This window comes from Coloeus monedula (genome assembly GCF_965178545.1).
Source record: "Coloeus monedula genome assembly, chromosome: 10".
Classification (NCBI taxonomy): Eukaryota; Metazoa; Chordata; class Aves; order Passeriformes; family Corvidae; genus Coloeus; species Coloeus monedula.
The window spans coordinates 16,458,503-16,486,411 of NC_138790.1; the positions used below are offsets into that span (position 1 = coordinate 16,458,503).

Sequence of the window (27,909 nt, forward strand, 5' to 3'; positions counted from 1 at the left end):
GCAGAATCGGCAATAAACTTCAATGTCATGGTGTTTTGATTCTCTTCCATATTGCGTGAAATATCTGAAGGGGACAAATGCCAAGGAGTGAGAAGAATTCTTTTGGGTCATATAACCAAAAATGAACTAAGAAAGGAGCTGTTTCCAGAGGGGGAGATGCAGTCAGCTGTGCAATCGTTATCTGTAATAGATGGCATCTCTCACTGACGTGATCTCTATTATCCTCCAATCTCAGACTCTCACAGGCTTTAATGGATTCTTCCCTCCAGCATCTTTTCAAGACTGTGCCATTGTCCTACACACATTTTACTAACTGGGACCAGAAGCACCAAGAGGCCAAGACCCAGCTTCCCTAACCTATGCTGGCACTCAGGTTCCCATTGGTCACTGTCTAAAAACCCATCTGTAATCTGGGCACTACGTTATTTAACTGGAAATTTATTTGCGAAGGTAAATAAAGCACTCTGTGACCACAGAGAGGCAAACAAATCTCATAAAATCCAAGTTTGTTATTTCCTGCTCTGCTTTCAAAACAAAACACAATAATTTTAGCAGACAATTAAACTCTCTGATTTCCAAGGGAGGCAGGCATACAAATACTTTTGAGGATCTGAGCCCACATGATTATGTAAGGAATTAGTAGGAGGGAATTAACCCAGTCACTGGAGCATCGTTGTGGAGAGGATCTCATCCACACTTGGGGCTGCCATATGGGAACATGTCAGAGCAAAATGTAAAACTCAGAAATACTTAAAATTTAAATCAGGGAAGTGCCACAAAAATGTCATAGCATTGCTCCATGTCAAGGCAATATCTAGCCTGACCCCTTTCTACCTCCTGCCTCACCACCATGCTGCCTGTACTTCAAAAAGCCAGGGAAAAAAGCCCAACCTCGCACATACTCCTTCCAAGCACACGGGACCTCTGTGCGGGACAGTTGCCCATGGACTGGTTGTCCATGCATTACCCTCTGTGCATAGACACAGCCTCTGTGTCAGGGCAAACAGTCCCTGGGCACCCATGAGACATTTGGCAGGAGGATTAGGGATGCCCCATGCCAAGCAGACGCGGCAATGTGGGGATGAGGCAGTACTGGGGCAGGATTTCTACCACCCGGCAAGGATCTCGCATTTCTCCCTCCACCCTGGGGCTGCTCATTAAATATACTGTGATATTAAAACAAAGCAACTTTAAAAACATAAAAATAAGCAGGAGCGAGCAGGATTTGGGGAAGTAATGGGGAAGGTTGTGGGCCTGATCCTGCTCTTCCTCAGGATGGGGTAATGAGGAGCATTGGGTGAAGGGTGTTTCAAGGCAGGCTCCTTGATTCCAGCCTGGACGGGACGTAAAGATCTGGCTTCTTTCCCACATTTTAATGCTTTCACAGTCGAATTTATCATGCTGAAACCAGTGGAGTTATTTGCAGGAATAAGGGCTGTGGCAGCAGCAGACCTGGGAATGCAGAATGCGGACAGTCGGAACCAAACCTCCCTGCCTGGGATGGACGCAGCTCCCAGCACGGCTCTGACAATAAAAGCAAACCTCTCCGGGAAGGCAAAGGCTGCCTCGACTGTCACTTTAATTGAAACCTTCTGCAGTCGTATGCTTCACCTTATGTTTAATGATTCACCTCTTAAGCAGCCCACTTGTACCTTTGTAATCTTTCTGAAGGTTAACTTGTTGATCCTCAAAACTTGTCCGGAGGGAAAGAGGCAATTCGCAGGGAGGCTCGGAAGGAAAAAAGTATCAAGTTTTCTGATGAAAAGTATTTTTATGGAGGGAGAAGAGAGGAGAAATGAACTGCAAAATTCAGAAGAGCCGATGAGACTTTGGAGAGAAAAAAGAAAATAAGAAAAAAAAGAAAAAGAAAAAAAAAAGTCCATTAAAAAAATAGGAGGGGTGGGGGGCAGCAGTTGGGTTTAGCTCCCAGTTCCTGAGAGATGGTTTATTTCTGCTTTACAGAAATCAAAAATATATTTGTCATTTACCAAATTAAATAAAAATAATCTTAGCATTAAATTATTTTTAGGACATTAAGAGTTACGTTCTTATGGGTAATAATCTATTCGGAACACCGTAATGGAGTAACTGGCAATTTTATACAGCTTCAGGATCGATTTTTTCCTATTCGCCATGTACCTATGCAAATAAATATCCCATTTGATTCATGTCCATATCATAGGATCTGCCTGCTTCTTTCTTACTCCTTTAATATTTAATTATTTAAAACAAGGAGAAATCTCACGGGAATTTTTGTCTCAAAAAATAGCTGACTTATTCTTGTCATTTGAGAACAACAGAAAAAAGATGTGAAAATCTAATTCTTTTTAAGTCCTAAAACTGAAACTCAAATAAGGACGAGGAGAAAAAATCTTAAACCCCAGAAACCAAACTTCCTCCCCTCCTTTTTTACATTAATATTCTGAGTTTTTACTGTAGCTATTCATAGTCATACCTAAATGTAGTCTATAAATCTACTAATATATTATTTAACACTCCAACTACTGGTATAAAAAATTATAAAATATTCTGTTGGCAATACATTTAATTGAATTCTTTTTAGAGACAGCTTCTTATTGCCAGACATGCTTTTAGAGATAGTACAGAGAAATAAAAGAATTTCTGAAGGCAGTAAAACAAATAATTACCATTTTCACCATTACTTCCAGATACCCTCCTATCCAGTCCCTAAATCCTTTAAGTCTAAATCAAAGACTTTCCGTGAACAAAATTGCACAGATCATTTCAAAGAATATAAAAAATTACGTCAATGTTTTATTTGAAGAGAGAAATTGAAATTCACATAGCACTCTACTGGTTGAGACGTCTGGGGAGTTACTAGAGAAAAAACAGAAATAACCCAGGCTAGTTTAGCCTGAACTTTAGAGGCCTGTTTCAAAATGATCAGGGTCAATGCAAATCCCTCTTTTAATTACAATGTGCTTGTGCTTGTAAAACTTTGAGGCATCGTCCTTCTTCTTAGGTTCTCTGCTGCCTTTTAATATCAGGGATCGGCAGGATTCTCTGAGGCATAGGAGTAATAAATAATACTATAAACCACCCAAAGCAAGCACTGCCTTTTATTCTTTTTATTATTTTTTTCCCCAACAAAGCAACTTACACATTGGGTTTGAACTACCTCAGCACAACTCCTAATCAGAGAAGTAACTGCAGGGGTTAGTGAGGTTTTTTTCATCGTAACATCCGAACGCTGACAGATCTGCTGGAAAGGAAAGAGGTCAGTAGTGCTGCTCAGCCACAGGCCAGGGATTTTCAGCCTCCACAGGTCACACACCTCAGTTTGGTGGGTGCCAGGATGAAAGATTTGGGGACAAACAAGGGATTGGGCTGGGGATGCTGATCAGGTGAAGGCTCCCCCACAGTGTCCCCCGCCAGGAGGCTTCTTGCCCGGCACAGCCCCACTGAGGCATGGACAGGCTTTGGTCCATAACTGGTTAAAAATCCATTGGATGCAGGTAGGGGTGGAAGGTAATTATCTGCAGCTTGAAAACTTCTGGATGAAGTTTCCCTTTTAAATCAAAGATGGGGCAAAACAGACATGAGGCTGTGTGTGCTCAGTGGGATGGGGACAGTCCTTACCCACCTTCTGAGAACTGTTTGCACACAGCCAGTGTTTGGGAGATCAGGCAGGAGACAGGCAGATATCTTGTTCCTATATGGCAAGAAAGTAATTTTTGACAGGCAAGTCTGCACTGTCTCCTGGCAGCAAACACCAAGCAGACATGCCAGTTATTTGAGCAATTTTGCTGGAATATTATCCTGGGGGTTTATGTGCACACCCCTCCATCATCGGAGCAGTTCTTCTTGCACAGTATTCATCCGAGTGCGATTCATTACCTCAAACGGGACGTCTGGACATGGCATGGGGGTGACAACGGTTCTCAGGCTGTGTGGGGAGCCGTGGTGTGGCATGGAGACACTGCAGGCTGGCCAGCCACACACCCCTCCACAGCCCCTGGCTGTCCCTCCCTCCATCCATCTCCTCATCCCTCTGGTCCTGTCCTCCGGGGGTACCCTGTGCTTCCCCTCCCAATACCAGTCCAGCTGCTGGCAGATGCCAAGTGGTATCTGCGGCCACCTAAAGCCTCTGCATGAGACACAAAGGGAGTAACACAAATTGGGCCAGGGCCTTGTGGCCGGTGGGCTCAGTGGGAGCCAGGCTGGGCGAGGTACGGTCAGGTGTGCCCAGGGCGTGCTGGGACAACCACGTTTTACCACGACATTCAAGTTTTTCCACTTCCAGCCCTTTCCCTTGCCGTAAAGACCGAGTTAGATCACAAATACTCGAATTTAAAATAAGAAAAAATAAAAAGAAAGCAAGAGAAAGGAGCCCCGATGAGCATCGCAGCACCCCACTCCCTGCCATTCCCATACTCCCAGCTGCTGCTCCCTCTTCTCCTCCCAGCCGGAGCCCATGCCTCTTCCGATACCCAGGAAAACATTTTGTTCTGCGTTAAAGGCTAAAGCTAACACATGACCAGCAAGAGGCAGCAGTTTGTTTAGCTCTTGGAGTTTATTTTAATTGCGGCCTTGTTTTGTAATGAGGACGGCTGCGGCAGGGGGAGCCTGCTGGCATCCGGGGGGCTGTTCCAGGGGAGTTTCCTTATCAATAAAATGAAGTCTTGACTATTTAAATTAACAACAACTGCATGGCATGCATGCTCAGCTGCTTTGTTTTCTGGGAAGTTAAACTGTACACACTTGCTTATTAAGGATTTCAGCAGCCGTCTGGGATCACAGGTCCCCTCCAAATGCCACCTTTCACAACCCCAACCTCCACCAGGGAAGAATGAAGAGGAGAGAGACGGGCCCTCTGTTCATGCTGACAGACACAAAACAGCCTGGTAAACCTTAGTAGTTTGTTATGATGATGCATGAAAAAAAGGAGGAAAAAAGTAAAATCATGTGATTTTTATGCAAATCAGATGAATTGGACGGTTAAAAAAACCCTAAATGTCAGGTAGATAAGATCACATACACCTAGAGCAGTGTCATGATGTTCTCTGTACATTACATTCATACTGGAAACCAAAACGTGTTACAGAAATCAGACACCCACAAAAAGCTCTGAGATTGCACTGAGAACAGGTTCCTGCAAAGCACGGGCCTCTGACCAAAAAAAAAAAAAAAAAAGAAAAAGAAAAAAAGTAGGTTAGATTAGAAAACAAGATAGTTGAATTCAGGCAGGGACTCGGCTGTCCCTGTGCAGCCTGGCCTCGCTGCATTTGCATTAATATGCACAAAACTCCTTTTAAGTAATGTTCATGCGGCGGCACCCAGCTCCAAAATGGGCAGGCTGTTCCCGAAACCCATCCTTGAGGGCCACGGGCAAGGGGAGAGGTTCACAGGCTCTCTTCCATCAGGCTAAACTTTTCTCTCTTACTTATTTTTTTTCCTTTTAAAAGTCCTGGCAGTTATTTTGTGTGAGGATGGGGAAGCCTTATGGCCTGAAGGAGTTAATTTCAAAAGAAAAAAATTATAGTGGGGTACTGTTTATTTAAGCAGTGTTTTGTAGAAGACAAGGCACTTCTTTCCAGGGGTGCGGTTCACCTGGGAAAAATACGCACTGGCCTCGATATGCCATAAAAACCTGCTCTGTGTCCCCTGGAGGGAAACAACCCAAGCCCGGGGACTCCCCTCGCTGCCAAGCAGTACCTCCAGCTCCGAGGCCCTTCAACATCCAGCTGCAGCTCCCACGAACGGCTGAATAATTTCACACCGCTCTATGCCCTGCACGCCAGAACACAGGCAGAGGGGTTGCTTTTCATCCCAGGAGCTTTGCCAGGGGAGGACATGAAGAAGCTAGAGAGGGACGGCCCGTGGGGGGGTGCGAGGCACCTGTGGCGATGCCCAGCACTGCTTCTGCCTCTGCTCCTGCCCCTTGGAGCCGCTCCAGCGTGACCAGAAATACCCCTGCCAGCTCCAAGGGAGACCATTTCCCAGCGGCATCGGCCCTGTTCCAGCACCGCCACCGCTTTGCAGGGTGGCACTGGAGGGTTCAAACCCCTGCCTGGGTGAGGAGCACTCTGCAGCGTAGATGGTGTTTTTGAGAGAGGGGTGCGTGGGGCTGGTCCCCCAGCATGGTCGCCACAGCCTCCCACAGGCAGGGCCGAGCCGCAGCTCCTCCACGTGCCACACAGGCACCTCGTGGGTGTGCAGGAGCCACGCCGAGCCCGGGGCCGCTGAGAAACGTCCCACGGCCGACATGGGGGCTGCTGGTGGCTTTGCACACCCCCACCAGCGAGCCTCCACACCATGGGGCCACCGTTCTCCCCCAAAGAGAAGCCACTTGCTGTCGGCTTGCGGAGGGCGGGGGAAGCTGTCCCACCGCGACATTGCCGACCTGGCAGGCACTACCACTGCCAGCGGCTGCCGTGCTGGTCCCCAGAGCTGGGGCAGGCAAAGGAAGAGGGTGACAAGGCCTCACGCATCAACGATCCCTCTGGCCGATGGTGGGAGAGGGCTCCCAGGGAAATGACTCCATCCCCAGCTCCCTGAAGTCCCCAGCAAGGCACCACAGGGACCACTGATGCTTTTGGGGGCAGCTGGAAGCAGTGGGGAGTGGAGGCGGGTGGCAGGAGCCCTTGGGTAGCTGCAGCCGGGGCCCAAGTGACAGAGAGGGAGTAGGAGAAGGTAGGACACCAGAGCAGAAAGGCCAAAAACTCAGCAAAAGCACCCAGGCCGCCCAGTTCCCAGTCCGAAAGGGATGCTGCTGGCTTCTCCCTATGTCCCCGTAACGAAGTGGGTTAGGATGGAAACTCTGATGAAAGCCCGGCTTGGCTGTGACCAGGCAGAGTGAGAAATCTCCCCCTTAAGAGCGCTACTTGAACGGAAGCTGTGCTCGACCTCGGGTCTCCACCAAAAATCCCCCAAGCGGCAGCCCTCTCGCTGCTGCTCCCGAGCGTCCCGCGGGCGCCGGGCTCGCTGGGCTCCGGCTAAAGCGAAAGCGTCACACGCTGCAGAAAAATGACAAACGGAACAGATCTGCCGCCCGCAACAATCCCCTTCCTTTGGATTTCATTGCTGGGGAAAAAGAAAAAAAATCCAAACAAATCAAAATCCTGGAGCCGAGTTGCTTCTCTTGCGTTCGTCCCTCCTTCGGTCACTTGCAGACCTGGGAGCCCCCTCCCTGCCCCGGGCCGGGATCGGAGTGGCACAAGTCACACAGCTCCAGCTGCACTCACTCCCTGGGAATTCCATATTGCATTTTAACTACAGGAAAGCCGCCTCTCCAGCATATCTGTACCACCTCAAGTGTCTCGGGAGTACCATCCTTGTCTTGCCATCGGGCTATTTTTAATGACGCGTCGTATTAGCCAGAAGGGCTTTCTTCCTAATTTATTACCCCCCCACACACACACACACACCCCGCTCCAACCTCCTTGCTTTAAAGTGTTTCGGTTCAAGAGCTCAGCTGAGAAATCAAAATAAAGGCAGCACCCGGGGACTTTGCGTCCAAGGTGGCCGCGCCGTGGGCTCGCCAGTGGTGGAATCAGTAGCTCCGAGCAACTGCACCAGCGGACCGAGGGCACCGTGACCTGCGGTGGTTATTCTCGTAAACAGATTTCTATTAATCACCAGGGCCCGGGAATGCCTTCACAGCCCAGAGCGTGCCTTCCCCTGCTCCCCACCACCCCGACCGGCAGCTCGCAGCCCAAAAACCCGACCGGGAAAGCAAAATGAGCCATCTGAACCACCCCCAAGCCCAACCCTTGCTGCAGGCCCCCAAGAAATAAACACGCAAGGCTAGGGGACAGACGCAGTAATCTCCACAGATTTACACCCAGGGAGCTACAATTCCACAGAGGAGCCGGGGAGGTTGGGGTGTCATGTCCCCTCCCTCTGCAGCCCCTGCAAAACCCACCCGAGACACTGATTGTCAAGGCTTTGCACTATTCCCCCCCTCCCACCTCCCAGCAAAGGCCTTTGCCCAGCAAGAGGCAAAAAGTGCAGAAATAAAATCCCTTTTCAGAAAAGCCAAAGCGATTTTGCATCCCCAGCACAGTCCAACAAATCCATACAAGCAGAATATTTATAGACTTACAGGTTATTTTGCAACAATAACAAAACAGCTACACAGAATTAACCCACCACTTGAGAGTCCTGGAAAGGAAAAGAGAACACGAATGGGGAAAAAAAAAAAAAAAAAAAAAAAGAGAGAGAGAAAATCATCAAAATCATCATCTTTTTGGTTGGGTTTTTTCTTTGTTTTGTTTTTTTTTTTTTTTTTGGTCTGGAGAATCCTGGCGAGGAAATAAAAAAGAAAAAAAAAAAAGAAATTAAAAGTAAAACCAAAAACTAATATGGGGGGCTCATGGGGAACTGTCTTTAAGGAAAAAGCTTCTTTCCCCAAGAGTAAATCCCATTGGAGGCCCTGAGCCGAGTGTGGCTGTTTGCAAAAAATTATTTAAAAAAAAAAAAAAAAAAGAGCTGAATGAGGGAAAAAAAAATAATTAAAGAAAAAAAGTAAAAATCCAGAACAATGCAGCTGGCTCCTGGCTTTGCTCGCTCGGTTGTTTGGTTGGCTTGGGGTTTTTTTAATGGGGAGAGGGTGTTTTAGAAACGCGAAAGTGACCCCCCGCCCCAAAATAAATAAATAAAAAATATATTAAAATAGAAAATAATATAAAATATATATATATATTTAAAAAAAAAAGCTCTTTTTTTTCCCCAAGATCTCTTCGCTCTTTTTCAGAGAGGGTTGGGAGGAAAAAAAAAAAAAAAAAAAAAAAAGAAGCGGAGGATGGTGGTGGTAGGGGGGGTGGGATGTGTGTTTGCACCGCCCGGAGTTGTGCCCGGGACCCCCCGTTTTCCTCTCCCGCCGCCGCCGCCGCCGCCGCCGCCGTCGCTGCTCGGTCCGCGCCGCGCGCGCTGCTCCGCGCCCGCGCGCCCCCACGTCACCGACAGCACCCGCCGCCACGTGACCCGCCGGCCGGGCGCGACCACTGGCGAAGGGGGGGAACGCGGAGAGGGACGAACGGGGGGCGACCCGGTGGGACCCCCGCCGCAGCCGAGACCCCCCCGAAATACGCCCCCCCCCCCACCGGCCCCGTTGGCGGCCTTCCCGGGGGGGATCGCGCCCCGGGAGGGCCGCGGCGGCGGGGAAGGCGCGAAGGGGGGAGGTCCGTGGCCCTCCCCATGCCGAGAGCGATGGTAGAGTCCGCAGCTCAAATTCCGAGAATTGGGCTCTGTTGATTCTTAGAACTGGGGTTCTTAGAAGTGGTGATGCAAGGAGTTTCTAGGAAAGCCCGGAGACCAGGTGATTGCTGCTTCTATTGCCGCGGCCGATTTTACCCTTTAATTCTCTCGCTCGCTTTTTTTTTTTTTTTTTTTTTTTTTTTTCTCTCCATTTTTTTTCCCCTCCTCTTTCCCTCCCTGCCCCGCTCCGACGCTTGGCGCGGAGCCGCCTCTATATATTTCTACCCATTTTTTTTTCTCTCCCTCCTCTTTCCTTCCCCCTCCTTTCCTGCTGCAGGTGCCCTTTATTTTTTTTTTTTATTACTATTATTATTATCATCTCAATTTCATTTTTTTCCGTGCTTTATTTATTTATTTAATTCACATACACATTCCCCCTCTTCCCTTGCCCGCTGTCAAGCGTGAAAAAATTAGGGAAATAGGGGTGCCTGCATGTCTTTAACGCTGGGAGCGTGTATGAGGGGAGGGGAGCGGGGTGGGTGGGGGTGTCTCCCCTCGCCGTCCTCTCCGGGGGATTATCGGTTATCTGGGATTATTGGCTTTCCCGCACGCGTGACGGCCGGGTGGGGACGGGGGGGACGGCGGCGGCTCCTCTCTGCACCTGCAGCCGCTCCGCGGGCGCAGGACGGCGGCGAGCGCCGGCGGCCGCCGGGCTTGTGGCGTGACTCGGGGTCCGTTCTCAATGGCTGGATCCTTCGCTCGGGGTGTGTTATTTTTCTTTGCCTTTTTTTTTCTTTTTTTCTTTTTTAGATTTTTTTTTTTTTTTTTTTTTTTTTTTTTTTGGTGTGTGCGTGTTGTGTCGCTGTCGTCGTTTCGCGGCCGCACGAAGCCGCCGCGGAGCGGGGCTGGCGGCAGCGCGGGGGTTCGGCGGCACTGGGCAGCGGCCTTTCCGCATTAGCCCCCCGTTCTCTCGATTTCTGTTATTAAAGCAGTATTATTGTTACTCCGTTCCCGGTGAAACCGCGGAAGGGCTGGTGCGTTTTGCAACCTGTGGCGGGGCTGCGCCGTGATCTGTCAAGCCCCGGGCTAAGAGCGGGCGGTGATGGAGAAGACTTGCGGCATTTCCCTGCCCGGGGAAGGGGGGAGCCCGCGGGGAGGCTCGGCCGCCGCCGCCTGCCGGCCCCGGAGCACCGCGGAGCGCCGGCCCGGGGCGGCGGGGACCGCGCTCGCCTCGATGGTGCGTGCGGGGCGGCTGCCGACCGCGTACCCAGCCGCGATGCAAAACTCGGGAAGGGGCAAAAGTGTATGAAGCGACTCCGAATATCACGCTGAAAATAATAATAACAACAACACCGCCACCACCACCCGCGGGGAGGAGCGAGGGTCCCTCGCCCGGAGGAAGGCGGCGGGCGGGGGAAGCGGAGCGCAGCCATGCGAGGGACGGAGTCCGGGGCGCGATGCGTGCGGAGCCCCCCGCTGCCCCCAGCGCAGCCCTTCCCCTGTGTTTACTACCGCGGCGGACTTGGCGCGGGGACAGGCACTCGTAAATCTGCCGCCGGCAGCCGCGGGGCTGGCCCCCGGCCACACGCCATTCCTGGAGCGAACGGCCGCGGGGAGCCGCGCAACCCCCGCGCCGCTGCGCCCCCGAAACCGCCGAGAGCGGGCGGGGAAGAGAGAGCGCTATTTGTTTTGGTTTGTTGGGGGTTTTAAAATTTTTTTTATTAGGTGCGTGTTCTTGTGTGCTCTTTTGCTTTTTTTTTCTTTTTATTTTTTTTTACGCTCCCCATCCCCCCCCCTTTAAAAATAAAAGGCAAAACAAAACCGAAAAAGCCCAACTTTGTTATGAAAACTTTCGTGGTCGGACGGCAGCGACCTCTCCCGGCCACCCGCCCCCCCCCCCTCCCCGCCGTCCCCCCCCGCCTGTAGTTTGCAAAGTCACAGTATGAAATGTTATGAAATCGCCTCTTGGGAAGGAGGGAAACAGAAAGCAAGGCGTTTGTTTAGAAAAATCCGCGGCAGCCTCTCAGATGTGCCTAAAAAGCTGCCTTCGACCCCCCTGTTGCATTTCCAGGGAAGAGGCAAATCTGGGCTTAAAATCATGAGTCAAAATCAACGAAAACAAACCCGTCCCTGGTTAGTTTTTTCCACTGACTTCAGTAGGCACAGGATCAGTGCGAGGGGAGACTGGGGACAGGCAGATGAGGCTCAGTGAGAAGCTGCTATGTTGGTCCAACATCTCTCTCTGGAGCCAAATTCCTACTTGTGCCAGTAGAAGTGTCAGCAGGGCCAGGTTTGGGATCAGGCCCTTATTTGATCTGGGAATCTTACTGATTTCTCTCTGAGCTTTTACATGCTTTAAAAATTATTATTTGCCATACTGTTTGAAGTATTTAAAGGATAAGAACTTTAGGAGCAAATGCAGGCTCCTTCCTCCAGTCCTTGAGGGGGTTACAGTTCAAAAATTGCTCTAAAAATATTTTAGGGGAATCCTCTCTTTATATATGCATAGAGAGGCAGAACCAGAGATTCTGTTATTTTCTACTAGGGGTGGGATTGCAGGTTTAAAAACTTGCATTATAGATGGTAAACATTTTGCCCCATGAAACATATCACCAAGCCATTAAAATATTCAAAGGGTGTCCAGAAATTTTCCAGAAGAATGGATTCTTACATTGTTCCAGTAAGAAGAGTTCATCTCTTGTTCAAATTTGATTGGCAAAACAGATCAAAGATCTGTTGAGATGCATTTCAATTCCAATTTCCAATCTCCCTCAGTTCTGACTGTCTTGAGTCAATATTGGGAGAGGAAGTGGAGGTTAACTGGTTAGTTATTATTGCGAAGGAAGAAGTTGGAATGAGAAGTGATTCTTACAAATCCCACCCCAGAAACAAAACAACAACAAAAAAAAAGATCTGTCAAAAGTCTTTGTGACACTTTTTAGACATCCCTGTTTGCAGTGCAGGGAGGATTCAGCCGGCTGTCAGATGGTACAAAAATAAACCTAGCAGAAACATTAAGTTTTTCAAAACAAGGCTGGAAAAGCTCATAAAAATAATGTTGCTCAGATGCGTTTTAAGAGAAACAGAATTACATCGACAAAATTATATGTTTTCCAGGTTTGGTTGGGGTGTTTTATTTTCCAAGGGGAAAAATGTTCCTGCAGCAAAGCGAACTGGTGCCATCTAGTGTCACCTCACGCCGCTCCGCGTGGGGCTGGCGGGGCCGGCAGCCTCGGGAGAGTGGGAACATGTTTATTAACTGCTCGTTAAAAAAAGAGAAAAAAAAATGCTTGCCAGCTTGGAGGAAGGTGGCAGAGGAAACTCTGGATGCCACTGAACTTATTTAAGGAGCCTAATTGGAAACAACCGAGTGCTTATTAAAGTCACTGACATTTCCATATGGAGTTCTCTCTGGGTCTGGTCATGAAATCACATGTGAAAATCTTTCCGAGTTGTGGTGTTAATCTGCCCTTGAATTTTTGCCTAATTTAGGATGTATTGTAAAGCTGTGCTCTTTTTCTTTTTTTTTTTTTTTTTTTTTTTTTTTTTTTTTTTTTTTGGATCGGGGAAAGCTTTCAGCCTCCAGCTGCAGCAGCCCAATATGAATTTGTAGGAGTAGTGTTTGGGTTTGGAGCACTTTTTTTTTTTTTTTTTTTTTTTTTTCTTAGTAAACAGTAACGTTATTCTCAAAACCCCATACAAATACAGGTGGTAAAACTTTTGTGTGCCAGTGCCGTGTGGTAGGACTGTCCTCTCATTTTATTTGGATTCTCCATGTAAAAGAAAATCTTTTTACGAAGTCTATAGATGAATAAAACAAAGCTCTAACCAGGAGGTGCATTTCTTAGTGTGCAACTTATATATCTTCATATGTTTATGGTGTTAAGGCTTAAGAATTGTTTCATGCCTGTTTTAGTCCATGTGCTGTAATACCTGGGCTGGGAACTTCTCTCAAAGAGCTTTTACTGGTTCAGCTGGAGCCTGAAATGTTGTTTTCAGGTTTCTGAGAAGTTGGTAAAATCTAAATTTGGTGGAAAGTTGCTTGTGTGCTCACAGCCTCTTTCTCCATTTTATAGTAGTATGGGAGTCTATAAACAGGAGCCTTGTATGCCGAGTGCCTGTATTCTTCTCTAGATCTATTTTTAAACCATTCTTCTGTTTGGCAAAAAGTGACACTTGGTTTCCATGTTTACAGCAGGCATTGGCAAACCTCAGGAGTTCACAGTTTGCAGTTTGGTTAGATCAGTATCCAAAAGTCAGCATCTGACCAGTAAGCTCCTTCAGACTGCAAATTTAGACTGCAAATGTAGTCCTCCTTTTTTCTTTTCTTTTTTTTTTTTTTCTTTTTTTTTTTTTTAAATCCGAGCTATATCTTATGTGTTCTCATCACTGCAGGATGATGGCAGCCAAAAGACACACACCCCCAAATTGGAGCAAGCATGTAGTCTTCAGGACTACTTTAAAACCAGTAATCTCAGTGGAGCTTCCCGTCTAAACCAGAGAGAGAACTAGGGGCATTTGGGAGAGGGGTAGGAAATTATTGGTCTATATTGTTTTCCTTCCCTTCTTTCTCCTGGTCAGTTGCTGCTTTTAGGCTGTGTGCCGGGTACCCATGGGGAATGTTGGACCCCTTCTTATGGAGGAGGGAGCTTGGAACAAGCACCCTGCAGGACAGGGGCTTCTGAATGGGTCCTGAAGAAAGTGTCCTGTAGGACTAGGTACCCTCTGAAAAGCATCTCCTTAAATCTGTTTGGTTAAATATAGGGGCAAGGGGGTGTCTCATCCCATCCAGGCGGCATGCCAGAGCAGTTCCTTACTGCCAGAAGGAGTTGAGCCACCCTCAGCCCCAGGAGTACAGAGACAGGGAGGGTCAGGTGCCAGCTGGTAATTTTCTGTCCCAGTGTGGGGTAGGGATGATCAGACACCTCCTGGGAGCCCAGGAGGGCCAGGGACCCAGCTCAGCTGCTGGGGACACCCAGCTCCGGCTGCACCCTGTTGCCGGGTCACCATCTCAGTGCAGGGTTCAGCGTTGGCAGGGCACAGAGTCCGTCTTCTGTTCTCTGGAGTAGCTCCCTAGATTTGGGACAGGACATGGTTCCTGCCTTCCCTTGAAAAATTAATGTGCCAAATTGCTTGGGGTCGTTTGAAATGCTGAGGAAGGCTCGACTCCTTGCTTCCCAAGGGCATGCACTGCTGCCGCCTCACAGCCAGAGCTTGGCTCCGTAGAGGGCAGGGGAGTCCTTTTTAGTAGGAAAACACTGGAGCCAGTTTTAACGTGCTTACCCCCTCCCTCCTCTGCGTTTTCTTCTGCAAAGACCAAAACAATGTGGAGACTTGAGCTGGGCCAGCTTTCAAGGGCAATCCTTTAAAACCTCTTTTGAAGTATGAACTATAAAGTTCCCTGCGGCGCTCGAGAAAATATGCAGTTTTCCTGGTTCCAAATGCTGATAATAAACCCGTCCAGATAATGTATTGCATTTCCTAGAAACATTTGTTTGCTGGCAGGAAATTGGATCAGATTGAGACCGCTCGATAGAGCGAGTGCAATCCGCTCACGGAAGGGTACGGTGGAAAATACGACAGGGCTTGCACTAGTGATGCTGCTTTTGATCTGTGCTGACGCTGTGGACTTCTCTCAGTATCTTCATGGGTTATTATTAACCCAGCCACGTTTTGGCCTAGACACTCACCAGAAGCTACTAAACTAATAAAACTCTGCTGTGACAGCTAAAGGACACTTCGTGCCCCTGGATTGCATGGTAGCAGAAAGCTGAGCTGGGCACTCACACACCCCCAGCTAAAAGCATCTTCTTCACTGTGGCATGTAGTACCCATGGCTATGCTGGGGGAGCCACCCACACCCCACCTCATTTTCTTGGTTGTCCCCTTGATGCCTGTTCTGGAGAAACCAGGCATTCCTTGGCAGGGTGGAGAGGCAGCTGGCAGCACACCCTGGCAGGCAGTGGGGATGTTCCCATGGGGCTGGGACCCTGCAGGGTGCAGGGGGAGGAGGAGGGCAGGATGGAGCTTCCCCTGGGCGGGCAGTTTCGGAGCACTGTGTGGGATGAGGCTGTGGGGAAGGAAGATTTCACCCAGCCACTCCTCTAAGGTGATCTGAGTGAGTCGGCGCTGCAGGCTCTGGAGGGGTAGGAGATTGGGGCCCAGGGAGGGGGAAGTCTTTGGTGCTCTCCTCCCTGGCTATGCACTTGGGGGTGGGAGAAGGGCTAAGACCACAGGGTATTCCCCATGCAAAAAAGAACAGGGGAGCAAGGAGTTCCTCCCTGTGCACAGAGTGGGAGGCGGATGGATGAAAAGGGATTTCCTCTAACTGGGAGAGTAGATGAATGGAGAGGCATGGCAGAAAAATGGATTGGAAGTCCCTGCTTGTCCCCTCTGCCCTAGGGTAAGTGAGCAGAGAGGGTCTCCCCTTCGCATGGGGTTGAGCTGAAAGAGGTTGCCCTACATGAAGGTGTACCTTCTCCATGCTCTGAGCTGCAGGGAAGGCAGAGCCAGCACTGGGCTCCTTTCCAGGAATGGGTTTTCTCGGGGAGGTGCCGGCAGGGAAGGGCTGTTCCCTGAACCGCTGGGGCAGACCCATTGCCTTCCTGGAAGGCAACAGCAGTGACAGTCCATGTGGCCACCCCCAAAATGGGCCCTGCGCCTATTCCAGATCTTCCTCTATGGGCATAGCAAGCCCAGGCACACAACCTCGAGCACGGCTGGAGAGCCCACACCTGCAAGGTACTGGGCAGGAAAACTGGACGGGGGGTGTGGGATGATGCTCTGGCCCCAACTGAGCCTGGAGGAGCCTCATGGGATTTGAGGGGGTTTGGATGGCAAAGACCATGCTTGGCTGCAGTGTTTTTTTTCTGACCCCCCCATCACTAGTCTCTGGTCCTTGTTGCCATTCTGTTCTCTCTGGTCTGAGTATTCTCCTGTGCTGGGGTACAGAGCTGGTGCTGTGTGGGGACTGGAAGGGACAGGGTTAACCCGACTCAGCACAGCGAGGGGAAGGAAAGTCCCTTTCCCTTTGCATGCCCACATCCTGCAGCCAGGAGCTGCTTGGGATGCACCTGCCCAGTTCTTGGGGCTGTGAGCGTTGATGCAGTGCTGTGCTGGGAGGGATTATTTGGAAGGGTGGGGAGGGGGCTGTGCTGGGGTCCAGCTCTGGGAGAGAAGCTGGGTATCCCCCCTGGCAGTGCTGTGCCCTCGCTGTGGATAAGGGAATTTGGTGACCATAGCAGCTTCTCACATGATGCTCACGGGTGCAGCGTTCATCTTGCTGTTTGTAACTTTGTTGGTTTACAAGTGGGTCACCTCCTCACCTCTGTGACACTGAGGTGACTCCCCAGAGCTTGGCAGGGTATGTCTGCCACTGTGGGTGAGGTTGGGGTGCCAGCCAGCTGCCCCAAACGCACACATCTGCTCATGTGGACACAGGGATGTGTGCTGGGCTCCTTGCAGAACGCTGTGAGTCCCTTGGCTTGCAATTGACGGCAGTGAGTGGCTGGCAGTGAGCGTGTACAGAAAGGTCAGAGTCTGCAGTATTTGGGAAATGAGTCACTTTTTGTATGTGCATAAAGTTTTAAGCTGGCCAGGCTCAGAGCGGCTCTGAAGATTTGTGTTTGATGGCTGGAATAAAGCTGTAAGACACCCTCTGGGTTTTGCGCATGATACCTTGCCTTAAATCTCATCTCTTCATCCCAGTGGCTCTGGGGATGGGAGGGGAGCTTGGGCTCCAGACCTGCACATCTCCTGCAAGGGAGAGGGAAGGCAACATTTGTCCTCACAGGGATGACTGGGCTTTCTGCAAGCGCCTGGCAGTCTTAATAGTCTGGGGATTGGTCCTCAAAATAGTGTGATGAAGGTCTTGGGGTTTGTTGGCTCACTTATTTATTGTGCTTCTAGCTGCTGGGGCAACTGCCTGAGGACCTTCTTCCTGCATTGGTGCCAAGTAAATTTGGTTTGGTTTTAAGCAAATTTTGGAGGATTAGTATGAGTTCTGGAAGGCAATTAACTCCTGTGTTTCCTTGCTGTTCTGCCCCAGCTACATTGCTGGTGAAGCCAGTGCCTGGAGACGCAGCTTGTGGTTTAAGGGAAGGCTTTGGCAGCAGCAAGGGGAAGGGGCATTTGTTCTGCGTCCTCATTGTCTCCACCACTGCTTCCTTTGCAGTCCTGGCCAAGTCACTTTGGTACTTGATGCCTATATCCTCCCAAATCTGTTCAGCAATCCCATCCCAGGGTGTTTTTACCAGTGGCTGGAGCATGTGGGTTTCTGAGCAGAGTGGCAGCAGATGTTTGTGTGTATGTCATACCTGTTAACAAGGTGCTGGGAGTATGGCATGGGTCTTGAATGTGGCACCGGACAGGAATTCAGTCTTGGCAGGGGAAGAGTTATCTCCAAAAGAAGTGGTGAGAAAATTCTTGCTTGACTTCCCTTCCCCACCTGCCTTTAAGTTCCTGAGTCATGGAAATGAAAATCTCCTTGGCATACGCCCATGGTTTGGGCTAGAGGGTGTGGAAGAAGCTATGATTGCATTCTCAAAGCCTGTGGTTGTGATAAGAATGTACTGTACCAGAAGAAACAAATGTTAACCTCACTGGAGAGTAGAAGGTTTGTTATCTCTAGCTTTTATCCAACTGATACTTGAGCGAAACAGCAGCCTTGTGACCTGCCAGGGCCAATTCATAATTACCAGCTAATGTGGTGTTTGTTTTCTTGTGCTTTATTTGTAGGTTTGAAAGAAACTTTTGGACTGTGAATTGAGGCATTGGGTATGTAAATTTAAATTTTTTGCTTTCCCTCCTAACCTCCCTCCCCCTTTCCTTAATGAACTGTTTCATTAGACCCAGCTGGAATTTGTTTTCGGGAGAGCAGCTGCTCTGTAGAAACTGCTGTATGTTCATGTGCCACTGGGGAGGGAGGAGTCAGGAGTAGGGGAGGGGATTGATTGTGGAAGAATTTGACATGAAAGATGCATATTCCAGCCCAAACCTCAGGGAGATGTGGGCCGTCCTCGGTGCTGATTGGGAGGACATCACTGAGATGGGTCAGCAGGTGTCGTGTTGGGGGAAGGCTTCATATTCCTCGACTAATGTGAACCTTGCTCATGGGGAGGGACTGGGCCATGGTGTGGGTAGCAGCCCAGCAGGTTGGATGAGTTCTACTCCTCACCAGTTAATTGGGAAACTGTGGACAGGTCTTCTCCAGAGTGGCCACCACTTGGGAGTAGGAAGGTAGTTTCCTGGGTGAGGGCTGGTGTTCTACTGTGGGCTGGATATTCTAGATGTTGAAATAACTCGACTTCAGTTGGGACCTTAAGGCTTGTTTTGATTCCTGTGGCTGGGTTTACAGCCAGACATCACACAGGTGAGGAGGATGGCTCCTGAGGGAGGTTGGAAGGCTAGGAGCTATGTTGGAAGGCTTGTGGAGATGAACCTGAGTGGGCTGGGGTGGGGCTGCCATGGGTGAGGCAGGGAGAAAGAGATGATGGTTAGCTAATCCTCAGGAAGGTCTGATTGCCTTTCCCCACCAGCTTGCTGGGTGGGATGAGACATGCCAGGTCTCACTATCGGCTCAGGGACCTCACTAGGCAGCCTGGCAAGAGCTTGGTGTGGTGCAGAGCTGTTTGCCTTGGGACCAAGGAGCTGGTGCTGCCCCTACCAGGAGCAGATGGCCATCTGAGCATGTCCTAGAGAAGCAGCTGTCTCTTCCCTGGATTTAGAGTACTTGCCTGGCTGTTCTCCTTTCTCATCTTCCTCTGATGCTTGTGTCTCACGCAGACTCAAGATGGCCTCGCCGGCAGACAGCTGCATCCAGTTCACCCGCCACGCGAGCGACGTCCTCCTCAATCTCAACCGCCTTAGAAGCCGGGATATCCTAACTGATGTTGTCATCATCGTGAACCGGGAGCAGTTTAGAGCCCACAAAACAGTCCTGATGGCCTGCAGGTGAGAGCAGGGTCCTTCCCTGCCTTCCTCCTTGCTCCCTCAGGCTTTGGCCTCCAGACACACTGCTGCAGTCCTGAGAGGGCTTGTGGGATTCATGGAGAAACAGAGGCAGAGAAGCAGAACTGAAAGGGGCTGCCAAGAAGTTTGTACCTGTAATGGGATTAGAGCTGAGACCACTTCCCTCCAGTGTGCTGCCCTCACCTCTCTCCTTGTGTGCCCACATCTGCCCACACACAGCCCATGGAGACCAACGGGAGCACAGCAGATGTGAGGCATATCCCTGAAGGCAAAGCACAAATGTGCCACAGGGACAGGATAGAAGAGGAAGGGCTGGATGCTCACTGGGGTGAGCGAGTCCTCTGTGACCGAGGTGTCCCCTGCCACCGCTATTTTTAGAGCTATTCCTCCCTGGCTTCCAGACTGCTGGCTGCACCCACCTTAGTTGATTCTTTTTTTTTTATTTTTTTTTAAGCCTGATGATGGGGTTCAAAATCCCTTTCCAGCTCCTAAGATTGCTGGAGTTCCTTCCTAGTAAATGCTAATTAATATCCCACTATTGCCCAACTGAATTACAGCAAATGCCTTCCAGGTTCTCTTGCTGACATGGTATAAAGATTTCAAAAAGTCAAGCTTTGACTATTAAAATATCTGAAAAATGTTTTGGCAACATTTCTCCTTTTTTTTTATTTTTCTGGTTTAAGACTGTGTGTGTATCCCTCAAGAGGCTTCTGAAAGAAATGAGTCATAGTAGGAAGGGGATGGTGGTAAGAACAACAATGGAAAAAAACCAAAAAAGCTGGGGAATTACTAAATGGAGGCAGTGGGGAGTTGTTGAGCAGGTGAGATCTAAAAGCAGGCTGTTCCAGTTGGGAAAAGTGCAGTGCAAAAGACGCTTACTAAGCTGAGAAACCAAGCTTGATAATAAGGGGGAAGCTCAGGGAATTCTGTAATTGCCTCCTCCTCCTCCCTTCCCATTCTCAAACCCCTCTGTACTCAGGGATTTCATACAAATTCTCCTTTTTCTCTTTGAATTGTCATAACACTTGTCCTCTCTACTGTCTCCCCACTGCAGTGGCCTCTTCTACAGCATCTTCACTGACCAGCTCAAGTGCAACTTGAATGTCATCAACCTGGACCCTGAAATTAACCCTGAGGGGTTTTGCATCCTCTTGGACTTCATGTACACCTCCCGCCTGAACTTGAGGGAGAACAATATCATGGCTGTGATGGCCACAGCACTCTACCTGCAGATGGAGCACGTGGTTGACACCTGCCGAAGGTTTGTCAAGTCTAGGTGAGTGCCCTTGGTGAACTTTGAAGGGCCTGGGACTGTCTGTTTGGGTGGGCAGGGGAAGAACTGACAATGTATCTGCAAATGTATCTTTCCGGGCTGAAAATTACTTTGTCTCTCTCCTGTTTTCCCGGATTCCAGTGAAGCCGAGATTGTGTCTGCTGTGAAGACCCCAAGGGAAGAGTTTTTGGCTGGACGGATGCTAGGCCACCCAGAAGTGATGGCTTATCGGAGCAGGGATGTCTCGGAGAACGGCATGCCTCTTCAAAACGGGTCCCTCTGCAATGGGAGGGCCTTTGCACCTGGCTTGATCAACAGTTTGTCTGGATCCCCCATTTCCTACCACGGATACAGCCCTCTCCCTCTAAATAGCTTCCTGGTGGATGATGAGTTGCGGGAGATGAGGATGCCTCTTTCTGAACTCTCAAGGGCAGGTGCCTTCCCCAAGGAGAGGATCCTGCCGTGTGACAGCTCCAGGACAATCCCCACTGAGTACGTGAGAACCATTACCGACATCTCTGCCAACATGTGCCACGCCACCATCTATGCTCCGAAAGAAGGTGCTGCTGAGGAAGCCAGGAGTGACATGCACTACAGCGTGGCCTCTGGGCCCAAACCTGTCATCCCTTCAATCCGGAACAATCCCTACTTCCCTTGCGACAAAGTGGCCAAAGAGGAGGAGCGGACCTCTTCAGAGGATGAGATCAGCCAACACTTTGAGCCCACCAACACACCCCTGGACCGCAAGGGACTCATCAGCCCCCAGAGCCCACAGAAGTCAGACTGTCAGCCCAACTCGCCAACCGAGTCCAGCAGCAGCAAGAATGCCCGTATCGGTCAGAACTCCAGCTCCCTCTTCACCAAGAGCCCCACAGACCCCAAAGCCTGCAACTGGAAGAAGTACAAGTTCATTGTCCTCAACTCTCTCAACCAGAACACCAAGCAAGACAGCGCTGACCAGAACGAGATGGGAACCCTCTCTCCTCGCACCTACGTGCCCATGTCTACTTGCCAGCAGTCCATGGAGCCAGAGCATCTCAATGTGCAATCCCCCACCAAGATAAGCGTGAATGGTGAAGACTCTACTATCCCACAAGCAAGCAGACTCAACAATATTGTTAACAGGTGAGAAGACTTCCACCCCCATATCCCTCCCCCCTGAGAAATAGGACTTCCTGCCTTGTTGGTGAGGGTTTGCAAGTGTGAAATATCTGTGGCATTGAGCTGGGAAGTCCAGTCACGAGCAGATGGAAGCCCCTGCATTTGGTGAAGGGCTGCTCGTGACATTGTCTGAGTGCCCACCATCCCCACTGTAGTGGTGCCAGCCTGGACTGGCAAAGGAACTGGGAACACTGGGTTGTGAATCCCTGGGTAACTTTGGCAGCTCTGGATGATTTCTGGAGCCTGGATTTGCCTAGCCTGTGTTTCCACCAGACTCCCTATGCCTCAAGCTTTACTGTTGGTTGTAAGCATTGGAGTGGCCAAAGTGTCAGGGAACAATATGCTATCCTCTGGACCTGGATGTTTCTAAAGACATTTGAGGTCATTTGGTGATGGGCATCTGAAGGTTCGAGGCTTAGGGACCTGTTGCTGATCAAGGCTATGCTGTGCATCTCGCCACAAAGATGTCCCCAAAAAACACGTCTGTCCCTTGTGTTGGGAGGGGTGCAAACAAGGGTCTGGTATGGAGCACAGCAAGAGCCTTCTCACGGCTGTGTACGTTGCTGTCCTTCCACAGGTCCCGGGATGGGTCCCCTCGGAGCAGCGAAGGGCAGTCCCCACTGTACATGCATTCATCGAAGTGCAGCTCCTGTGGCTGCCAGTCCCCACAACATACTGAGATGTGCCTTCATACCCCCAGCTCAAACTTTGGAGAAGAGATGGGGGAAACCCAGTCTGAATACTCTGACTCCAGCTGCGGTGAGTTTCGTATCCGTGGTCATCTTTTTCAACCAGCAGTTGAAACCATCACTGAGTGCCCTGTGATCAAACACACAGTCAGACCTGTCCCTGATGCTGGTGGACCCCACAGTGCTTTACAGCCCTCTCTTAAGTGTCTGCCCAGCTGTGTGCATGCATATGAGGGACACATGTACATGGGAATTGCTTCCTTCCTCCCTTTCCCCAGCACCATCCAGATACCTTGTGCAGGGTGTTAGTCACCTGCTGCAAACCTGGCAGGTAAGGACAGGAAACAAGTGCACCCCACCCCACCAGAACCACAGGAGAGCAAGCCTGACAGATGTAATGACCGTAATGGGGATTGGGCAAGCTGGCATGTCTCACGCATCCGTCATGATATCTTTATTATCAGGGAGCCCAGTATGCACATCTGGGGAAATACAGATAATGAGGCTTGCAGTCTTGTTGCAAAACCCCAGAAGCCCAAAGACAGGTATCTGTGCACTCATCTGCCTGTAGCTCAGGGAGGGGGAATGCAGCATTGCCACCTGTAGTGTGGGCAGAGATCCAAGGAGGGAACCTCACTGTGGTAACACTCAACACAACATTTAAGAGATAGATAGATAGATAGATAGATAGATAGATATTAAGGGCACCCTCCTAGTGGGGGAACCTGCCTTGTGATTTGGGTGGTGATTGTCTTCCCAAGCTCAAGGCAGACTTCTGTACATGTAAAGGTTAAAGACCTCTAAAGGTGCAGGAGTTGCTCCAGAGCTGAGCATCCTTCAGAGGATGCCTGATAACTTGAGTGCTTTCATGGACCTCTCTAAAAGATGTCCAGGTGAAATGCTGGCTTCTTGGAAGCAACCTGTGTGTCACTAAAGGAAAGAGAGAGCTCTAAACGAGGGCTCGTGGTGACTTTGCTCTCTCAAACGCATGTTGTTGCTGTGTGCACAAGGTCAGGAGGTAACAGCACAGTGCAAGCACGACTGAACATGAACATCTGCACTTGGCTGCTTGCTGCAACGCTTGCTCTGGCTGCTCCTCTCCTCCATCCCAGATCCATCCCATAGCCTATAAAGAAGGTGGCCCATGCACTGCCCATCTGATTGCTCTCCTCTCTGCCCTCCCAGAGAACGGAGCCTTTTTCTGCAACGAGTGTGACTGCCGGTTCTCCGAGGAGGCCTCTCTCAAGAGACACTCTCTGCAAGTCCACAGTGACAAGCCCTACAAGTGCGACCGCTGCCAGGCCTCCTTTCGCTACAAGGGGAACCTCGCCAGCCACAAAACCGTCCACACAGGTACAGTGTTGGCCGTGGGGACAGCTTTGGGGAGGCTGTGGGTTGGTGAGCATGTGGGTGTTTATGGCTGGGTTTGTGCCGGGTGCAGCATCCTCTATTCTGTGTCACAAGCTGTCCCTGGTGGGAAGAGCAAGGTGCTTCACTCGGCACAGCCAGAGAGCCCTTGGACAGAGCACCAAGCCTGGGAATGGGGAAGATACCTGCCCTTGCAGCAGGGGTGGAACACAACCTCCTTTGCTGTGAAGCGCTGGGCACCACTATTTTTAAAGGTGTCTTGCAAAATGCATAGCTGGGAGCAAATGTGCAGCCTCCAGGTAGCTTTGTGGTAGACTTAAGCAAAAAAAAAAATTAAAAATAATCAGAACATTTTGGGAGAAGTCTGAGATTTATTTTTACATCCTAGAAATCCAGGTCACACCTTGCTTGGCATAAACTCTGCTGATGGGAAAATCTGTGAATGGATGGACTCTGTGAATCAGCACAATGAAAGCTGAGAAAGGAAGAGGATATTAAGGGTTTAGTCATTTGCTGACAAACTTATTTTATTTCGTGCTTTTAATGCTTAACATGTCAAAAGCCAGTCCACAAGCTGGGGAAGGAAAGTCTGGGCTGACAACTCAGTGCTGCTGCACTGAATTAGACCCAAATTCCCGCAGTCACAGCTGAGCTCCAGGAGGGCTGTGCAGGGGACTGAGACAACACAAGTGCCAGGGCAGGGTTCAAGGGTGATTACTAACAGCTGTAGGGAGATGTAGGATAAGGAGGAACGATGCTGTTAATCCTTGGTGGCAGACCTGCCTGACTTCCTGTCTTGTCCTGAAGGCCTCAGCTCCTAATCCAAAAGAGAAAAGCTACCTGCTGAGCTCACCCTGCTCTGTAGACACCCTGACCAATGCTGCTTGTCCACAGCCATCTCCAAATGGGACAGGAGTCAGGGCTAGTGCTTCATGCCATGGGGCTTGGCACCTGAAGGGACTTAGCTCTGGGGGGCACCACGGATCCTGGGTGCTGAACACACCTGTAGCTAATCCCTCACCCTTTCTTTGGGCTCTGCAGGAGAAAAGCCGTACCGCTGCAACATCTGCGGGGCACAGTTCAACCGACCAGCCAACCTGAAAACCCACACACGCATCCACTCTGGAGAGAAACCCTACAAGTGTGAGACTTGCGGGGCCAGATTTGTCCAGGTACGTGTAGCCTCTGGGACCTGCAGTCCCTGGGGAGGTGGGGTGTAGGCAGAGCTTCTGCCCAAGACTGGCAGATCTTCACCACCAAGACTGGTGATCCCTCATGGCAGGGAGGAGGCTGATGATGGCCCAGCTTGCTACCTTGAGCAGCTCTTCCCATGGTGCCATGGGGTAGATATGGACCTTAAGGTTTGAGGGGGGCAGTTTGGCTTAGTAAGGAAGCCTGACTGCTAGTTGTAGCTATTCTGCTCCATTTGGTCTTAAGGACTGGAGATACCAGACCTCAGACACATGGCCCTGACTCCCAGCTGGAACCCAATAGACCAAAAAAGATGTCTGGGCAGAACCCCATTCCCACAGGGATACCCTTGCTCCCAGTGGGATGCCTTCTTCCCTGGGACTGTCCTGACCCAGAGCTGCTCTCTGCAGGTGGCCCATCTCCGTGCTCACGTGCTCATTCACACCGGGGAGAAGCCATACCCCTGTGAGATCTGTGGCACACGCTTCCGGCACCTGCAGACCCTCAAAAGTCACCTTCGAATCCACACAGGAGAGAAACCGTATCATGTGAGTGGCCCTGCTTTTTTTCCTGGTGGGGAATCTCAGCTTGGGCTGGGGGAGGATGCTGCCAAGCCTGGGGGGCTGGGAAGATGTGAGGGCATTCACATGGGCTGGTTGCAGCATCCTAATGCCCTTTGCCAGCCTCATGAGGCCCTGCACCAAGGTCACATCCCTGCTTCTCGTGCCCCATTTCCCTCCCGGACATTAGCTGATGCTGATGTGGTATTTTTTCAGGCGTGGCTGTGTTGGAAACACTGACATGCAGCCCAAGCTGGGTACATCTTAGTTGCTCTTTTCTTCCATCCCATTTGGAAGAAGGTCACACTTCTTCAAATAGCTATGGCTTAAATTACAGCTGCCTGTGGTGTGCAGAGATGGGGGAAAGGAGCAGACAGCCTGGCCTGAGCTCCCCTCTAATGGTGATAATCACACCCAGCAAGCAGCCTGTCCTGCCTTGCTTGCAGCCCTGGGGGCTCCCAGCTTTTTGCTGGGGCTTTCCTGGCTTTCACCATCTACTAGAGAGAGAATCCAAGCAGGGATTGACATCTAAACGTCCTGGAGCCATCCAGCTTGGCAGAGGTCAAAAGCAGCTCTAGAAATAGCCCTGTAGCTGGTTTGATTGCCTAGATATAGAGCTTGGTGTTATGTCTGTCAGACCCAGAGTCATCTCCTGAGGGACTTTGCCCTTTGTGTATCCCATAAACCAACATGTGCTGCTGAAAGCCTGGGATGGCGGGCCCCCACGTGCTGCTCCTCCCACTGCTTTCCCACTTTTTCCCTCGTCCACCTGTTTAGTGGGTGCAGTGTCCGCGGGTCTCTGGTGGAGAGCAGGTATTTGGTGGCCCGCGGGGAAGGACGTGTCCCCTGCCGTGGCGTTTCACACCCTCTGCCTTTGCCTGTCGCCCCACAGTGTGAGAAGTGCAACCTGCATTTCCGCCACAAAAGCCAGCTGCGGCTCCACCTGCGGCAGAAGCACGGGGCCATCACCAACACCAAGGTGCAGTACCGCATCTCGGCCAGCGAGGTGCCTCCGGAGCTCCCCAAGGCCTGCTGAACGCAGAGGATTTCCCAGGAGGAGGTCGTCTTGGGGGGCATGGGGGGGAGAAGCTGTCCAAAGGATACTTGCAACACTTTAAAAGAGGAAAAAAAAAAAAAAAAAAGAAGAGAGAGAAAAGAAAAAAATATTCATCACATGATGGAGTGCCTCTAAACCCATAGTACAGATAGGTGGAAAAACATTAGAAATTTTAAAAAAATTTACAAATACACGGGTTTTATTTTTCCCAGTTATGTGAAACAAAAAGAAAAAATAAAATTATTCAGATCTTACTGTAAATAAAACATAAAAAAATTAAAAATAGTCATTTTAAATGTCTGTGCAGTGGAGTGTTGATAAACTCTGGAGTCTAACCTTCACAGCCTTTGCCGTTTAAAGATGAGGAATGTAATGTTGATTTATGGGAACAGATTTTTTTCTTTTGTATGCAAAATGTGTGTTCTTTTAAAGAGAAAGTATGCTATTAAAGAGAGGGCTTTAACTTTTTTAACCAAAGGTGAAGGAATCTATGGCAGAGTTGTAAATATATATAGATATAAATATATAAATATATATATAAAATAAATATATATAGACCTTTAAAAAAGCTATATTAAAAATATATAAAATGCATTAAAGGCTCAGTTGGACTCTGCAGGCAGAAGCCACTCTGAGAATCTTTATTATGATAGAGCACTTAAGGAGATATTTTAAAGTATTGCATCTGTACAAGTAAGAAAATATTTTGTCTAAATGCATCAGTGTATTTGTATTTTTTTGCAAGTGAAGGTTTACAATTTACAAAAAAGTGTGTATTAAACCAACAAAGCTGCAGAAGGAATTTAAAATAATAATAAAGTGTAATTTTTTTGTTCTAGTTCTCAGTCTGTATATATGTAAAATGTGGTTTCGCACGGTGCCTTTCTTTTCAATGGAAGTTTTCAGTGTATGGACTATATTGAGCTCAGTTTCTTCAAGGTACAGCCTGATGTTGCAAAAGGAGTTTTGGTGGAACTCTTTAGTGGGGGAATGTTTGGTTTTTTTTTTGTTTTGGATTTTTTTTTTGTCTTATTTTACATGCTTGTGTTATAAACAATCTCGGGAGACAGGGTTTGGGCTGTGTCTAAACTGCATTAATGCGTTCTGTAAAATATAGCTGTACAAATAAAAGAATAAAATGAAGAAAAGTGACATATGATGGAGTGAGAGGTCTGTTCTTGCCTGTCCTTCTCCTTGAGCACCTGGGAGCCTTGCTGGTGCCCGGGGAAGGGGTTGAGCATCCCACAATCTGGTGTGAGCTCTTGGCTTGGTGTGGCTCTGGCCTTGTATTGGAGGCAGGGGCCTGTTCCAGCATCGAGTGAAGGTGGTCTCTGGCAGGAGGTGTGAGCAGGACTCTGGATCCTGGTGGGGACTGTGCCACCCCCTTGGTACTCTCTGTACTGGCACTGAGTAGCCAGCAGGAACAGGGCAGAGCCTGGGAGAGACCTTTGCTGACCAGCCCAGGGACAGTTCCAGATGGCT

The 27,909-nt window shown here is 49.6% G+C and overlaps 1 protein-coding gene across 2 annotated transcripts; it reads left to right on the forward strand.

The window, feature by feature from the left end:
* The first annotated feature begins 9,181 nt into the window (after nt 1–9,181).
* BCL6 (BCL6 transcription repressor) lies at nt 9,182–27,579 on the forward strand. Of its 2 annotated transcripts, none has more exons than XM_082288424.1 (10): nt 9,182–9,280; nt 17,896–17,934; nt 18,943–19,110; nt 20,183–20,404; nt 20,543–21,526; nt 22,140–22,321; nt 23,437–23,604; nt 24,661–24,791; nt 25,221–25,358; nt 26,263–27,579. In XM_082288424.1, the coding sequence occupies exons 3-10, from the start codon at nt 18,950–18,952 to the stop codon at nt 26,404–26,406; spliced, it is 2,130 nt and encodes a 709-aa protein (XP_082144550.1). In that variant the 5' UTR covers nt 9,182–9,280; nt 17,896–17,934; nt 18,943–18,949; the 3' UTR covers nt 26,407–27,579. The 2 variants fall into 2 exon arrangements, with proteins under 2 accessions (XP_082144550.1, XP_082144551.1); XM_082288425.1 differs by lacking the exon at nt 9,182–9,280 and adding an exon at nt 17,589–17,773.
* Nucleotides 27,580–27,909: the final 330 nt, after the last annotated feature.

Coding starts and splice junctions, on each gene's coding strand:
- BCL6 (XM_082288424.1), top strand. CDS start 18,950: ATGGCCTCGCCGGCAGACAGCTGCATCCAGTTCACCCGCCACGCGAGC. Junction 23,605..24,660: donor CCACAAAACCGTCCACACAG/GTACAGTGTTGG, acceptor TGGGCTCTGCAG/GAGAAAAGCCGTACCGCTGC. Junction 24,792..25,220: donor GCGGGGCCAGATTTGTCCAG/GTACGTGTAGCC, acceptor TGCTCTCTGCAG/GTGGCCCATCTCCGTGCTCA.